The sequence below is a fragment of the Ictalurus punctatus genome, chromosome 16, assembly GCF_001660625.3.
Source record: "Ictalurus punctatus breed USDA103 chromosome 16, Coco_2.0, whole genome shotgun sequence".
Lineage (NCBI taxonomy): Eukaryota > Metazoa > Chordata > Actinopteri > Siluriformes > Ictaluridae > Ictalurus > Ictalurus punctatus.
Window position 1 is genome coordinate 12,825,123 of NC_030431.2, and position 16,769 is coordinate 12,841,891.

The following is a 16,769-nucleotide window of genomic DNA, read 5'->3' on the forward strand; positions in this document are numbered from 1 at the left end:
AAAAGCTTTCATAGAATCTGTTTTTCTCTCTTTTTTTCACTTCTGCCTCCTTCTCCCACCAGAGTAAGTGTATCCAATCCATTTTCTGTCAGAGTGATGGATTTGACTTGCTCACTAGAAATGCTACTTGATAGCTTAGCTTGTTAGCTTACACACTGCTGTGTCTGAGATAGACAGACTGTTGTTATCTTGCTAGTGACTCATTCCAGCTCATGCAACTAAGTTACTAGTGCCAACAGGGCTGGAGTGGTCTGTCCCTACATTGGCCTTACACCAATGTAGGGACAATGTTGTCAACCTGAGCTTCTCTGGTTCATGGTTAGGAGTAGTGTACATGTATCTCTTGAGTTTGGAAGTGCTTCCAACCAGAAGTGTTCCAGCGGCCATTTTACGATTCCCTACCAACAGAGGGCGCCGACCGCCAACGGACGAAAACTGTCAAGATGACCTGATGTGCTGCTCTTAACTGCAAAACAACGTTGCTAAAGGATGTAGCAGAAGTGCCCACAGATTGTAATTTATACAGATCATGTACCTATTAAGCACAAATGCGTCGTTATCCCCATGTCTAGTGGGGATAACGGTCATAATCTTTTGCAACAACTGGCTCATTGGTATTATAAAGTCTGGTTGGAGTTCTCATCACTTGGAAATCACTTGCTGTTGCTGAGCGAAGCCCCACATGGACAGCCTAAAGATGAGTGGGATTAGTGAGGATGGAACTACTTAAAAACCATGAAGATGGCTTTCAAACTGATATTAACAGTATTGCTACAATGATTTATGACTACAATTGCTATGATAGCTTTAGGACTGCAATTACCATGATCAGTTCTGCACTCAAGTCTCATGGTTATGAATTTCCTGCTTACGCCATTGCACTTTTTGACCAGTACATAGTTATAGAAGGAAATTATTTATAATCGCACTATCCATTGTCACTCAGATGAAGATGGATTCCCTTTTGAGTCTAGTTCCTCTCAAGGTTTCTTCTGCAAAATGTCTCAGGGAGCTTTTCCTTGCCACCATCACCTCTGGCTTGCTCATTAGGGATAAATTTATAAAATAAATTTTACATCCTGAATTTATACATTTCTGTACAGGTGCTTTGTGACAATGTCCATTGTTAAAAGTGCTATACAAATACAATTCAAGTGAACTGAATTGAATTGACTTGAACTGAATGTGCACTTCTTGAATAGTAAGGAGACCATTTGAAGGGCAGACATTCACAAATATATTTGTAAAGTATAGGTTTTTAAACCATTTAAACACAGGTAAGGTGTCCTTTACAAAAACCTATGTGCATGCTTCAGATAACTAACTTGGGGTTTGGGATAGAGCCTTGAACATTTAAAAGTTTTTCAAGGTGCTTGCAACAAATAATTCAGGCAATAATTTAATAATTACAGCAGAGAAAGAAAAGCTCTGTGTATCCACCAGATAATCTAATTTACATTTGTCATGGATTCTCTGGTCACTCTTTTTTTATTGCCACAGCCATTGTATAAAAAGTGGCACTCGAGTTAAGGGAAGAAACATACCAATAAAAATCATGTGAAGAGTTCAAGAAGTATTCATTAAACAATTTTTATTTATTTAAGTTATCTGTGAAGATAACTGCATACAAAAACATAAAAGTCCTGAATGAAATCAAAACTAAATAAAACTATCTTCCTTTCGTCTATTTATGTCTTCTATGTACATCTAGCTTGATAAAGTAGTCTAGTTTGACCAAATAAATGTCCATATTAGAGAGTAGGTAAAAGGCTTACCTGAGTTGCATGGGAGTGTTATGCTCTTGCTGTAGCGTATGTGGTTGTGTGAGTAACTGGCGTGACAAGTGAGTGTTTCTCTGTCTGTCCAGTTCGGCTTGCAGAGCATCAGTGTACTGTTCATGCTTCTGGACTCTGGATGATGGTGAAGAAACTGAGTTGCTCTGGTCCACGTGAAGTTCACCTGCTCTGGTCTCAAACCCTGCAGAGAGCAGAGTAGCTCCACACAGGAGAAATTGGTGCTGTTCGTCAGCTGCAGGGTAAGAGATGGTAGAACTGCAGAGAGGGAGAGAACACTGAAATCATGACATTTCCTCAAGAAACTGTACGATGTAGTACAGGATTTATAAAACAAACATAATATTACATTTACTGCTAGTATAGTAAGTGACAGAAAACATTTTAAGAGCATGTGAAAAGTAAAAGAAGATTATAATCACCATTAACTTTAAGCCTCAGGGTTACTGATCTCTCATCTGGAGTTGGTGGTATTAATCTGATCATCAAACATTTATAAAGACCAGCATCACTGCTTTCAACACTCGTTATATTCAGCCCTAAAGGTTCTGTATTTACTTTGAACCGAGGTTTGCAGTTATGGTCATGAATTGCATTATTCTGAATAGAATATGTACATAAAATTGACCCTCCATCCTTTTCCCACTTAACTCCAATCCTCATAAAGTCAGTGTAGTTGAACAGTAAAGGACATGGTAGAAAGGCAGTATCCCCACTAGACACGGTAATGTCCAAGGCACCTATAGAATGAAGGCATCAATTAGAATAGTGCAAAAAAAGTACTGGCATGAGAAATGCATAAGGAAATTATAACTGATTACAGAAATACCTACTCTCCACCTACTAGGTGTAACATATATGAAGGTTGAGATGGATGCAAGTGCAGATAAGAACTTTATTAGATGAGAGATAGGCAGACAAATCCAAATCGAAAGCCAAAAGCACGGTAATAAACAGCCAAGGCAAGGCACAAAATGAGAAACAAGATCAAAAACCATGAAACGAAAAACGAAGAACAATGTACAAAGGTTTGGTACGGTGGTAACACTCAATACTTCAAGAAGTACATAGATACACGAGGGGTTTGAAGTCCAGACATAATCAGGGGGATAACAAGAACAGCTGAATACAATAATGGCACGTAAGGGAAACAACCAATGACAATACAGGGGCGGAGACAGGACAGAAATAATAACAGATGCACATGTAGAAAGTAAACAAAGACAGACAATTGCTGTGTCTGAAACTGGTCCCTATCTCCTATATAGTGCACTATATCGAGTGCTGGCCATTTTGTAGTGGTGTCCAAATTCCGAAAACACCTTCCCATTCATTCACTCATTTATGCCCACAATGCACCCTGATTTTGATTGTACATCTGATGTACAGTCACCAATGCACTATTTCCCATACTCCAACATAAGACGGTGATAGAACGCAAAAGGAAAATAAACATGGCAGACGTGAACATCGGAGGCAACAACTTTTACAATTGTAATTGTAACTTTTTATCAATTAAAATGCATCTCTATCTAGATATTTTGATGCAAAATGATACAGGTTATTGATTGATTGGCACAGTATTTATTTTCAGCCACTTCGTTTGCGGTTTAATCTAACTTTTAAATCACCAACTGTACAGATCAAATGATAATTTGGTGGATTGTTCACATATATTAGTGAACACATTCACAGTACAGTATTTACATACTTATTAGAAAAGAATGTAATGACGACTTTTTAATAAAGTTAAGGAGCGATGGGGAAAATATATATAGTTGAATTTGTTTCTTACAGGTGTTGGAAATCTATTCATCAGTTATTTAGTTAACAGCTGGATGTATTTTGTCTAATGTCTTCTTACCGATAGATGGCATCTTTGAGCTAACAAAGCACGCCTTAAAGTTGTCATTCATTCTGAAATTCTCCTTTTTCTTCTCCTCAGGATAAAGAAGTTTTGCCAAAACCAAAACTAGCCATTTTTGTTTCACTCCCGCCGACAGATGGCACTGCGGCATCGACACGCGCACGCGGCTTTAGATAGCGCGCGTGCACGAGACTTTTGTATATGGACACGCGCCCTGGTTTGTTTTGGTTTTCCCCTTGTTTCAGCATTGGTTCATGTTCGAGGATGTGTCTTGATTTACTCCAGGTGTCTATGATTTAGTATTGATTGTGTTAGTCATTTAAACCCCTCGTGTTGCTGTGCACATCGTGCAGTATTAACGGTAGCTGAGTGTTTGCCTGGTGAATACGTTACGTTCGCGATGCGGTCTTATTTCCATGTCCTGTTCTCGTGCAATGCTTAGACTTTAGTCTCATGTTTAATCTAGTTAATCTTGTTCAGTATAGACCGCGCTCCCCGTGTTTTGTTTGCTTGTTTGTTAATAAAGACATTGCTCCTGCGCTCACTCCCTGTTTATAGTCTCGTGTCGTTACCATTTTAAGCCAGTTTTACCCCATGAGTCAGCTTGAGGACAGTGACAGGAAATCCCTCGAAAATTAAACCAAGTAGTTTAATTTAAAATAGTTCTTTTTATAAATAAATAAATGTGACAGTATTTTATTCTATTCTTTGTTTTAAAATATAATAAATAAGGTTAATAGTAAATGAATATAATAATCAGTTTTTGTTCTCTTTATCAACTAATACAATAATCCTAGTACAAGAGTCTAAATTCGCTCTCATTTTCCTTCACTTCTTCCCCATGTAGTGGACTCAAACGGCATTCGCTGTATAGGGAATAGGGAATGAGTGAGCGATTTCAGAGACAGTGACTGTCACTAAAAAACCCGGAAGCACATGCTGGTGCTGCAAGCTTTGCTTCGGGTTTCAGAGGGGAAATCGTGACTCTAGGGCTAGATAAAATGATATTACTTTTGCCTTACTGGTATGCTTTCTAAAAAAAATTAAAATAATTATCATTGGTGCTTCTATAACACTTAGTGACTGACTCAATTACTCCTCATAGTTATTTGGATGTTAAAATCCCATTCTTATTTTTTACAGTGACAGCAATGTTTTCCTAAATATTCCAATGATACAATCTACATTTGTCAGGGTGAAAGTCTGAGAATTTCCTCTTCCCATATGTGAAAATGGCTTCTAATCCAGCAAATACTTTTGAAAACAGAAAAAGTAAGTTAAACATTGTTTAGTCATTGTTAGGTCATTGGCAATGTTTATGAATCATGTGACAAATGTATGGTATTTTCATATAATATAACCAAATATGTAAAATATTTGTAAAATGTTCCATCATATCCATTGAAATAGCTTGAACTTTTTAGTCATTTAACAATTTTTCTTCTATATGGCCTGAATACCACATACACACATTTTTAACCTTTTGTACCAAACTCTGAGATCAAGGAAGAGAGATTAAATCAGTTTGATTGAACTCAACTATTCAATCAACTTTTTCATTAAGTGGCAGCAACAACATATTATTTTTTTTCTAAAATCACAGATGGCATCTTTAAAAACTGTAACTGCAATAAGCTTTTCACAAATACTACTCCAGATTGCAATATGATTTAAAACTAAAGCAAATGAAAGCAAACATTATTATAGATTTATTATCTACATTGTCAAACTTGAATAATCTAAACTGACTCATCATTTAGAAACCAAGCTAAAATTGGGAATGAAATAGCTTACCAATGTTTGTAGAGTAGTAAAAAGGAAGAGCTAGAAGAAGGCAAAATGGCGTCCCTGAAAACATGTTTAACACAAAGTTTTAAACTGTTCACCCTTGTGTGTGATAGATGTGATAGTGTGTCTAGGTCTATATGGAAAATGTTGCTTCAGAGTACAGGAAGCACAGGCCACAGCTTTTGATTACATCATTTGGTGACATCTGTTAAAAGTGACCGAAGCAAAAGCAATCTTTATAATGTAGCTTATAAAGTATCATTTTCTACCTGATTCATTCATTCCAGAAATCCCATTGCCACCCAACATGAATGTGTACATACATACAGTTCCCTCCACTAATATTGGAACCCTTGGTAAATATGAGCAAAGAAGGCTGTGAAAAACTGTTTTCATTGTTTAACCTTTTGATCTTTTGCTTAAAAAAATGCTCTGCTCTCATGGATATCAAACAATTGCAAACACAACACAGGTTTATAAAATAAATAAAAATAAATACCCACAGGTTTTCTATGGGTTTCGTGTAAGGGAATTGAGATGGCCATGGCAGGACTTTTATTTTGTGGTCAGTAAACGTTTTTTGTGTTGATTTTGATGTATGTTTGGATCATTGTCCTTTTAGATGATCCAATTATGGCCCACTTTGACTTTGAACTTTCTGTCAGAGGCAGTCAGGTTTTCATTTAATATCTGTTGATGCCATGTATCCTAACAAAATGTCCAGGTCTTCTGGCAGAAAAACAATAAAGACAATTTTCACAGCCGCCTTTGCTCATATTTACTAAGGGTGCCAATAATAGTGGAGGGCACTGGAGATTTTATACACAGGTGAGTTATGTGCAATGTGGCTTTTATTGTAAAATGGCCGATAACTGTGTACAAAAAGGTAGCTGTACATCAGTGATGCCCTGTTATCAACAAGTATTAATCTCCATAAAATCCTCCTAAACTCCATACATTTTAAAATCACACTGAAGGAAAATTGACCTACTTTGAGTGATTTTAATGTGTCGCACATTGACCAATTTTCAGTTGATCTTCTTGCTTAGATGTCATGCAATTGCTGAGCGGCGAGCTCACTGCCCCACTTATCACATCTCAGTGCATCAAGCACTAAAAGAGGGCAATGGGGCAAGAATTCCCAACAAAGTCTGTTGCATGTTCGTTTTTCAAAATCACAAAAAATGAAAATCACACTGAAGCCACACCATGGTAGTGTATCACTTGAATGCACACTAATATTACAAATAAGTATTCTGATTTATTTTGGTTTCATTGTCTATATCACAAAAATCTACAGTTTTAACCGGGTGAAACTTTTTAAATCCACTGTGCTTCCAGTGCATATATACAATTCAAAATTTGCACACATAATATCTTTCGACTTGGTACTTACAAATATGAACATTTCAAGTATTCATAAGCATGAAAAGTCCACAAAGTCCAGCCGGGTCAATAAATATGCTGCCTCATGCCCTGGTGAGGACCAACGGACAGATAGTTAATGACAGGATTGCAGATTGGGTGCTTCTAACATATGCAGATGCACTTTATTATGAAGTCAAGTCATGTAAATTTGAAATCAAACCAAACCCAGAGTAGATAAACAGTCAAATCACAAACAGAAAAAATCAGACACAGTATAAACAGCGTAAAGGGTCATTCAAAGACCAAACAAATACAGCATAGACAATCAGCAGAAATACAAGACTCATAATTTACACACTCAATTTGGCAAGAGTTTCCAGTGACCTGGAAATGACTGCAGAGGTTGCACTACAATGTGTGACGTCTGCTGGCAGGAAGGAGTAATATCCTGAGCTGTTACATGATAGTAATGACACTTCCAAAGTAGTGAAAAGCTCCTTATTTTAGTGAATGTGTTTGCTTCGGCTCATCTTGTTGATAGACTAACCCGGAGAGAATGAGACAGGTTCCGATATAACAATAGCATCAGCAGTAGACCAGAGATGGTGTGAAGCTGAAAGGCAAAAGGCAACAACAGAAACTAGTTTATAATGTGATTAATTGTACAAATCTCGATCCATGTAAAAAATTAATGAAAAGACACACCGACTTGTGTTTACTGTGATTTTATATGAACAAAAACTTACTGAGATGTTGATAGTAAAGTTTGCTGAACAAAGCAATGCCAATCAATAAGCCGAAGAGGATTCCAACAACCCAAAAACGCACAACTAATCCTGTAAAGATATCAGTAGGAAGAGGATCACGTTGTATTCTGCACGCAATTGAATACCAGAAGTGGGGTAACAATAAAAGTTAGTTATTTAAACCAATGAACAGTTACTAATAGATAAATAAAAAGTGTTAATGAACCATAACATCAGATTAAAAATTCATACCTGTTAATTTCTCTTCTCTCTCAGTGCACTCAGTGGAGGAAATGTTAACAATGATGGGTTGGCTCAGAGTTGAGTGATTCACCCAGCAGTAGTACACTGTTATGTTTGAAGACAGGTGAAGGTACGATGTGACTCTGTAAGACCCGTCTGTGTTTTTGCTGTAGTTCCAGCTGATATCAGAGGAGTTTATGTTTTCCTTATATAGAGGTCTAAGTGAAGCGTTCAGGTAACTGATATATTCTCCATCTCTGAACCAGGCCTGCTTCAGATCAGCAGGGTAAAAGCCCTCAGAAGCACAAAGCACTGTGGGAGCTCCGTCAGGCCCCTTCACACATGACACAGATACAGAGGGAGGTGCTGCAGAGTAACAGACAACAGAGGGTCAATGGTTCTAGGAAATATTCAATTCAATTCAATTCAATTTTATTTGTATAGCGCTTTTTACAATAGACATTGTCTCAAAGCAGCTTTACAGAAATATCAACACGGTATACAGATATTAAAGGTGTGAATTTATCCCAACTGAGCAAGCCACTGAGTGGCGACGGTGGCAAGGAAAAACTCCCTAAGATGTTTTAAGAGGAAGAAACCTTGAGAGGAACCCGACTCAGAAGGGAACCCATCCTCATCTGGGTAACAACAGATATTGTGAAAAAGTTCATTATGGATTTATATGAAGTCTGTATGGTGTTAAGAGCAGCCGTAGTCCCAGCAGTCTGGAATTAAAGAAGATTTGAGCTCCATCCAGAGGCTGAAAGGATCAGGATCTCTAGTATCTCCATAAATTCGTGTGGGGCTCGGCGAAAGGAGAGAGGGAGAAAGTAGAACAGAATCTAGTCAGGGTAGGCTTGAGTAAACAAATACGTTTTAAGCTTAGACTTAAACACTGAGACTGTGTCTGAGTCCCGAACACTAATAGGAAGACTGTTCCATAACTGTGGGGCCCTATAAGAGAAAGCTCTTCCCCCTGCTGTAGCCTTCACTATTCGAGGTACCGTCAGATAGCCTGCATCTTTTGATCTAAGTAGGCGTGGCGGATCATATAAAACCAAAAGGTCGCTTAGATATTGTGGCGCGAGACCGTTTAGTGCTTTATAGGTTAATAAGAGTATTTTATAATTAATGCGAGATTTTACTGGGAGCCAATGCAGTGTGGATAATATCGGTGTGATATGGTCGTATCTTCTAGTTCTAGTTAGGACTCTAGCAGCTGCATTCTGGACTAATTGGAGCTTATTTATATTCCTACTGGAACATCCAGACAGTATGGCATTACAGTAATCTAATCTAGAGGTGACGAATGCATGAACTAGTATTTCCGCATCATGTAGTGACAATATGTTTCTTATTTTAGAAATATTTCTGAGATGAAAGAAGGCTATCCTAGTAATATTATCTACATGAGCATCAAATGATAGGCTGGAGTCAATAATCACTCCAAGGTCTTTAACTGCTGCACATGATGAAACAGAAAGACCATCCAGAGTAACCATGTGATCAGAAAGGATACTTCTAGCTACACGTGGGCCTAATAAAAGTATTTCTGTTTTATCAGAATTAAGCAGAAGGAAGTTAATTAACATCCAATGTCTAATGTCCTTTACACAATCCTCAACTTTACTAAGCTTATGTCTGTCCTCTGGCTTCGCTGAAACATACAACTGTGTATCATCAGCATAACAGTGGAAGCTAATTCCATGTTTACGAATAATTTGACCTAGGGGTAGCATATATAAAGTAAAGAGCAGTGGGCCTAAAACAGAACCCTGTGGAACTCCAAAAGTAACCTCAGTACGCATGGAGAATTCACCATTTACATCTACGAACTGATAACGATCGGTCAGATAAGACCTGAGCCAGGAGAGGACTGTTCCCTTAATACCAACAACATTTTCTAATCTATCAAGGAGAATAGTGTGATCTATAGTATCAAAAGCTGCAGTAAGGTCGAGTAACACAAGCAGCGAGACACAACCCTGATCGTAAGTCAGTAGAAGGTCATTTACTACTTTAACTAACGCTGTCTCTGTGCTATGATGAGGTCTAAATCCTGACTGATACATTTCATTAATGTTATTCCTATCTAAAAAATATCATTTGCATACACACACAGTCTATCTATTAAACTGCAATCATAATGGGGTTCAGCTGGACTAGACGCAACCTCATTATTCAAACCCTGTTCACTCAAATTAACACTTAAATAGAACTTTTTCACATGATGTTGGTTAAAGGGTCTTACCCAGTAACACACCATGCCAAAATTGAAAGAAAATCCAGAAATGATGAGGAAGAAGGTGATTGAAATCAGTCTGGGAAGGGTTACAAAGCTATTTCAAAGGCTCTGGGACTCCAAAGGACCACAATGAGAGCCATTATCGCACATTCGCCTCACACCTCCAGGGTCGGGGGTTCGAATCCCACCTGTGTGGCCCTGTGTGTGCGGAGTTTGCATGTTCTCCCCGTGCTGCGGGGGTTTCCTCCGGGTACACAGGTTTCCTCCCCCAGTCCAAAGACATGCATGGTAGGCTGATTGGCATGTCTAAAGTGTCCGTAGTGTATGATTGTATGTTTAGTGTGATTGTGCCCTGTGATGGATTAGCACCCTGTCCAGGTGTACCCCACCTTGTGCCCGATGATAGGCTCCAGGTTCCCCGTGACCCTGAAAAGGATAAGCGGTATAGAGGGTGGATGGATGGAACATGAATTCTGTTCTCTACCATTAAATCCTAAAGAAGAATGTCCAGTCTTCTTTCCATAAGCTGAGTAGAACTCAAGCACAACAAGATTATGCAGCAAGACAATGATCCAAAGCACTGGATCATTCCTAGAAGTTAGTGAAAGACTGATCTCCAGCTATTGGAATGGTTTGGTTGGTGTTATTGCTGGTGGCACAACCAGATTTTAAGTTTAGGAGAGCAATTAACTTTTCACATTGGTGATAGGTGTTAGCTACCTTTTTTTTTTTTTTGCTTCTTTCTTGCTTATGTTGTATTTCATTTAAATATCTAAAACTATTTCGTATGAGTTATACACAAAAACAGAAGAAATCAGAATGGGAGCAAATACTTTTTCACATCACTCTAAATACAATACACGCCTGCCACATATCAATACATAGTTATTTATTTAAAATCTACCATATTTGTACAGCAGTATTTGGTGTCATAAGACAATAATTATTCAGATCTTATTAAGTGATTATTAATTAATGGTTATCTCTTACTTTCGAAGTAAATTCTACTTTCTACTAAATTCTACTTTCGAATATAGAATTTAGTTATAAATATAAGTATATAGTAAATAACGTGGAAAACGACAGGTATACTGCAATGCTTGATGCAAAGGACTATGCTCATAATGGTTAGTAATCCCAAACTGCTTCATACATGAATACTTGATGAAAAAGTGTTCAGGTCTCTTCTCTCAGTGCATTTTGTTTCATAGTTTCAGTGAATCTGCCGCTTCACTGCTGCAGTGTCCGGTGTAAAATTTTAGCAGTGCAGAGTTTACAGAAATTACAAACTGCAGTTTTGTCGTCATTCCACCCAAGAGACATCTTTACACACAGCACGAAATTGATGTTTTCCCACCCTCTTTTGATTGACAGGATACAATCGGCCCTGATCATTGGATGTTTTTAAACTATCAAACAACAGCGTGAAAAATTGCCTTAAATCGGGATTGACCGATACATTGGTGCATCTCTAATTATTATTATTATTATTATTATTATTATTATTATTATTATTATTTCCATGGCATACTGGTAAACATATTGATTATTAAAGAATTATAATTACTATTCTTTGAAATTATTGAACTATACAAATAATACAATACTTGTAGTGATTTCAACAGATTTCTCAGTTTAAGGATTATTGTCCTGTAAGCAAGTCCACTTACCATTTACATGAATGGATATCCTCTTCTCTCCCAAACAGCTTGTAGGAGGTGGGAAGTAGTTTACCACAGTACACATGTAAATACCTGAACTATTTATCTGTAGATTTAAGAGCTGAAATGATATTTCCTCAGTTTCTGGAATCCATACAAATCTGATGTTGTCATTACAGAATCGTTTAGTCCAGGATTTATTGAGATAGACGTATTCACAAAGCAAACGGTTTCTTTTCAAAGATGCTGTTAAACGGTCACTTCTGTTTGTGCCGTAAAGACAGTTGATGGTAGTTGGCATTCCCTGATGGATTGTCTCTGTCTGACTGAATTCAATGTACTTCTCTGTTTTCATTGCTGAAAAAATCAGAAAAAGCACAGTAACTTTTCTCCACAAGCGAAAACAAAACAGCTGTATGAATTATACTATATCATGTTGGTTTAATGAGGCTCAGGCATGGTAGTAATCTTTTTTCCAACCCCAATCCCAAAAAAGTCATTTGAAAACTCAGTTCAACCTGTACTGTATATATTGAAAACATAAAGTTTTACTTTGTGAATTTAATTTATTTTAAAAAATATCCATTCATTTCAAATCTGATGATTGCAACACACTCCACAAAAGTTGGGACAACAGTCAACTGTTTACCACTGTGTAACATCACCTTTTCTTTTAATAACACTTATTAAGCGTTTGGACACTGAAAACACCAGTTGGTTAAGTTTAGCAAGCAGAATTTACCATTATGCATTTCTTCAGCTGTGCAACTGTACAGGGCTTTTTTTTCACACATTCTCAATCGGAGATAGGTCAGGAATGCAGGCAGGTCATGCTAGCACCCGCACTCTCTGCTTATGCAACCATGCGCTTGTAATTGGGGCAGAATTTGGTTTGGCGTTGTCCTGCTCTGGATGGCAGTATATGTTGCTTCAAAATGTGTACATATCTTTCTGCATTAATGGTGCCCTCACAGATATGCAAGTTACCCATGTCATGGGCACTTACACACACCCATACCATGACAGATGCAGGCTTTGGACCTGACACTGATAACAGTTGGATGGTTCTTTTCCTCTTTGGCCCGGAGAACACGACGGCTGTTTTGTCCAAAAACTATGTGAAATGTTGACTCGTCGGACCACAAAACATGATTCCACTGTGCTACTGTCCATCTCAGATGAGACCGAGCCCAGACAAGTTGGCGCTGCTTCTGGACAGTGTTGATGTATGGCTTCTGCTTTGCATAGTAAAGCCTTAACTTGCATCTGTGGATGCAGCGGCGAATGGTGTTGACTGACAAAGGTTTACCAAAGTATTCCCAAGACCGAGCCAATATCCATTACAGACTCATGACGGGTTTTAAGACAGTGACATCTGAGGGATTGGAAATCACGCACATTCAGAAGTGGCTTGCCCTTTAGGCACCAAGATTTAGCCATATTCCGTGAATCTTGTAATTATATTGTGCACTGTAGAAGGTGAAATGCCCAAAATCCTACCAATTTGTCTTTGTAATATTGTTCTCAAAGTGTTGGATTATTTACTGATGCATCTGTTGGCAGATTGGCGAGCCTCAACCCATCCTTGCTCTTGAAGGACTAGGCCTTTTTTGGAGGCTGTTACGCCACGGCGAACTCGCGGCTGCAGTTCCCAGTGTGTAGTGCCGCCCATGGACATGGCGGACGAGGACTACACTTCCCAGCCATGCCCGCGCTCGAGTTTGCTGGAGTTCTGATTACAAACACCTGCACTATATCAAAAGTTATAAAAGGGGCTCATTAACATCAGCTGCTTGCGAAGTAAACGATCAGCAGCCTCGTCTCTGTCGTATAACAAGCCGTAGTTTCTTATCCGCTTTCCTGGTTTATACATTAGCTTGTTTGTTGACTACGATTCTGCCTAATCCCAGTATTACCCGTTTGCCAGATCATCTGACCTTGATTTCCTGCTGTACTCCATCTTTCGTCTGCCCCACGCACTCTGGACTGTTAGTCAGCGCTTGTCTCCGCAAAGGAATTGTAACAGAGGCGCTTTATATACTATGATTAGACGATTGCCTCACCTGTTTCACATCACCTTCTTATATCAACTTGTCACATCGCTATTAATTGTAAATTTCCACTGTCCCAACTTTTTTGAAACATGTTGCATGTATCAATGTTTACATTTTTTAAACATATTTTGTTTAAATACAAAGTACTCAATAGTACTTGCACTTTTCCAAAGTCAAAGTACATTTATAAAGCACTCCTCTTTGTTTTCATTAGCATTTTCCATACTGTCCCAACTATTTCAGATTTCTGTTTCAGAGATATAAAACAGTAACTGATATAATGTTCAATATGCTGATTTTTCTCTTAATGAACAAAACACAGAAGCAAACACAGAAAGAAAACACAGTAGCATCCACACGGGGCAGATAAAACGGCTCATTACTGAAGCCTATTCATGATCTAGAAATTGCTTTATGGCTTAAAAAAATAAAATAAATAAATACAAAAATTGAATCATAAGATAATAAGTCAATCATGTTTAGCATAAATGATGAGTCAGGTTATACTGAAATTGCATACAAGGTACTTATTACAAATTCAGGCAGCTGGGTATTAACACACAACTGCAACATCATAAAGCCTAATTTGATACTTAATGATATATAAAACATGAAATATATTGTACACTGATACAGTAACATCTTTCTCACCATTATAGACGATGCAGCATGTATGGACCCATTCCTCTAGTGATCATTCTGCCTCATGCAGTCTGAAATAATGCAGGACTATGAGCTCTGGGGCAGGTTTGTGGCTACAGTTTCCTTTTTGCAAAAAGCAAGTCAGCAAAAGTTTGTTTACGGCTATAGTAAATGCATAGTGGACCCTTCAGAGTGACTCCGCCTTTGGTGAAAGCTCTACAATATTTTTTCACTTCAGCGCCCAAGATATAATAACCATGTTTTACTCTAAATGATATTCTTATCCTGGATCATAATATGACACCACATGTGAGGATAAAATACAACTTAGAATACAACTTCTTTCACATATTATTTTTCAGATCATGTTTATTTTTACTTGTGTATACTCATCAAGGTCTACGTTTTTATAGTTTATGATCAGCTTCCATCTAGCAGGGGTCTAGCTTCACACCACAAGAGATGATACTTAAGATAAGAATGATAAAAGGAATGTGTTTAATGACAACCTTTTATTCTTTATATGCAGAGGTGGACTTGCAAGGTATTGTTTATAAGAACACAGGAAGTGGGCGACAGCAAAGATACCATACGTGTAGTGAAACATGACTCTTAAGACCAAATCATATTTTCCATATATACTCAGCAGAAAAAGAGGTGTCCTCTCACATTCAACTGCTTTTATTTCCAGCAAATTTTTTAACATGTGTAAATATTTGTATTAACATAAAAACATTCAACAACTGAGACATTTGACGAGCAGAAATGGAATAATGAGTCCCTGAACAAAGAGCGGATCAATATCAAACAATATCAACTTTTCAGCAAACGATTTTAAAAGTCAACTTTTCCTGCAAATATTAATACAGTTACTTTACATTTGATTAACTTAAAACTAAATATTTGAATTAATTGACTCATTAGTATTCATTTCCCAGGTCAAAAATGATCATTAGCAGGGATGTGCAGAGAGCTTCTGGGCTATATCACCAAAGAGCTAATTTTACTACTTTAACTACTTTACTAACTTTAACTACATATTCTTATCACCCTGGTAGACACTGTAAACTGAATATGAGAATGAGACTATTAATATGACCTAATTGTATTTTATTTAGACATTTATAGAAATAATTACCACAAAATGGCAGATTTTAGTGAAGAGATGAACTCAAAGAATCTTTAAACATTATAAATAATAATGATTTAAAAAACTACAGTATTACCATCCACGAATGCAGTGACACACCCACTGTACACCACTTGCTGTAAACTTCAGTAAAACTATTCATTTTACAATTAAATTTACATTTGGCAGCAGCACTTTTCCATAAAACTGTAGCACTTCTTGCTGAATTGGCTTTTTAGTCTCAAAGCGTGTCATATTTGCCTTCTAAATTTCATTTGAAAAAGATTGTCATATCACAGCAAACCACTGACAACATTTCTACTGACTACTAGTGACTACTGCGGCCTACAATCATGGCTGCAATGGACCACAATTCCCAGAACACTCATTCATTAAATCATTCACACCTGCATCCAATCTCACACACAATCACAGCACATTTTAAAAGGACTTTACATTTTGGCACTTTAGCAGATGCTTTATCCAAAGCGGTTACAAATGAGAAAATACAAGCAAAACGATCTCAAGTAGAGAACAATACACGTTGTGCTACCATACAAGATCCATTAATTGAGTTCCAGAAGAAGCAAAGTGTGCAGAGTAGAGGTGTAAATGCCAGAGTAAGGGTTTTATTTATTTATTATTATTATTATTTATTATTTTTTTTATGGGTTGGTTAGGTGTTCGCAGAAGAGGTGGGTCTTTAGCTGTTTTTTGAAGATAGTGACAGATTCTGCGGTCCGGTGGAAGTTCGTTCCACCACTGAGGAACAGTTAGTTGGAAGGTTCATGAAAGGGACCTTGAGCCAAGCTGAGTAGGTAATACTAAGCGTTGGTCATTCCGAGGCATTCACTCGTACCAAGCGTTTGTACCGTTCCTCGTTTTGTTTCATGTTCACTGATCTTGCTTGTTGTTCCTCGTTCCGATTCTTGCCTTGCCAAGTTTATGCCTGTTTACAGATCGCCTGACCCGTTGCCTGTTTCTTGACCACGCTATTGTCTCATGATTTGGATTTGTCTGCCTGCCTCTCTTTATTAAAAGCTCTTATCTGCACTTGTATCCGTCCTAACCTTCATTATGTGGAATACGTGACAAAGATAAACTTAGATTTTAATGAGCTTATATCACAATTTTTTCATATCACTTAGGCTACAGGACTAAATTTACCATATCAGTTAACAAGGGGCAAGTTACTATATGTATATAGTAGAACTATATTTGCGATCTTGAAAA

The 16,769-nt window shown here is 37.6% G+C and overlaps 2 protein-coding genes across 6 annotated transcripts in view; both read right to left on the minus strand.

Moving 5' to 3' along the window:
- The window catches only part of LOC108276956 (uncharacterized), a 45,539-nt gene that overhangs the window by 1,840 nt on the left and 26,930 nt on the right, over positions 1-16,769 (minus strand). Inside the window, exons 1-3 of one of the 2 annotated variants that reach the window (XM_017489135.3) lie at positions 5,455-5,583; positions 2,216-2,533; positions 1,776-2,051 (exon numbers count right to left, since the gene is read on the minus strand). In XM_017489135.3, coding sequence (XP_017344624.1) covers positions 1,776-2,051; positions 2,216-2,533; positions 5,455-5,518 — 658 coding nt within the window. In that variant the 5' untranslated portion in view covers positions 5,519-5,583. Of the gene's footprint in view, positions 1-1,775; positions 2,052-2,215; positions 2,534-5,454; positions 5,584-16,769 lie in introns of those variants that run through there. The other variant, XM_047161084.2, reaches the window with a different exon arrangement.
- On the minus strand, positions 6,974-14,703 carry LOC108276955 (H-2 class II histocompatibility antigen, A-K beta chain). Of its 4 annotated transcripts, none has more exons than XR_008398176.1 (5): positions 14,417-14,703; positions 10,057-12,068; positions 7,815-8,171; positions 7,563-7,652; positions 6,974-7,429 (listed from the first exon to the last, which is right to left on the minus strand). XR_008398176.1 is itself a non-coding variant. In XM_017489128.3 (5 exons), exons 2-5 carry the CDS (start codon positions 12,064-12,066, stop codon positions 7,359-7,361), a joined length of 864 nt encoding a protein of 287 aa, XP_017344617.1. In that variant the 5' UTR covers positions 12,067-12,068; positions 14,417-14,683; the 3' UTR covers positions 6,974-7,358. The 4 variants fall into 4 exon arrangements, 2 of the variants coding, with proteins under 2 accessions (XP_017344617.1, XP_047017042.1); XM_017489128.3 differs by having other exon boundaries at positions 11,721-12,068; positions 14,417-14,683; XR_008398175.1 differs by having other exon boundaries at positions 7,815-12,068; positions 14,417-14,692.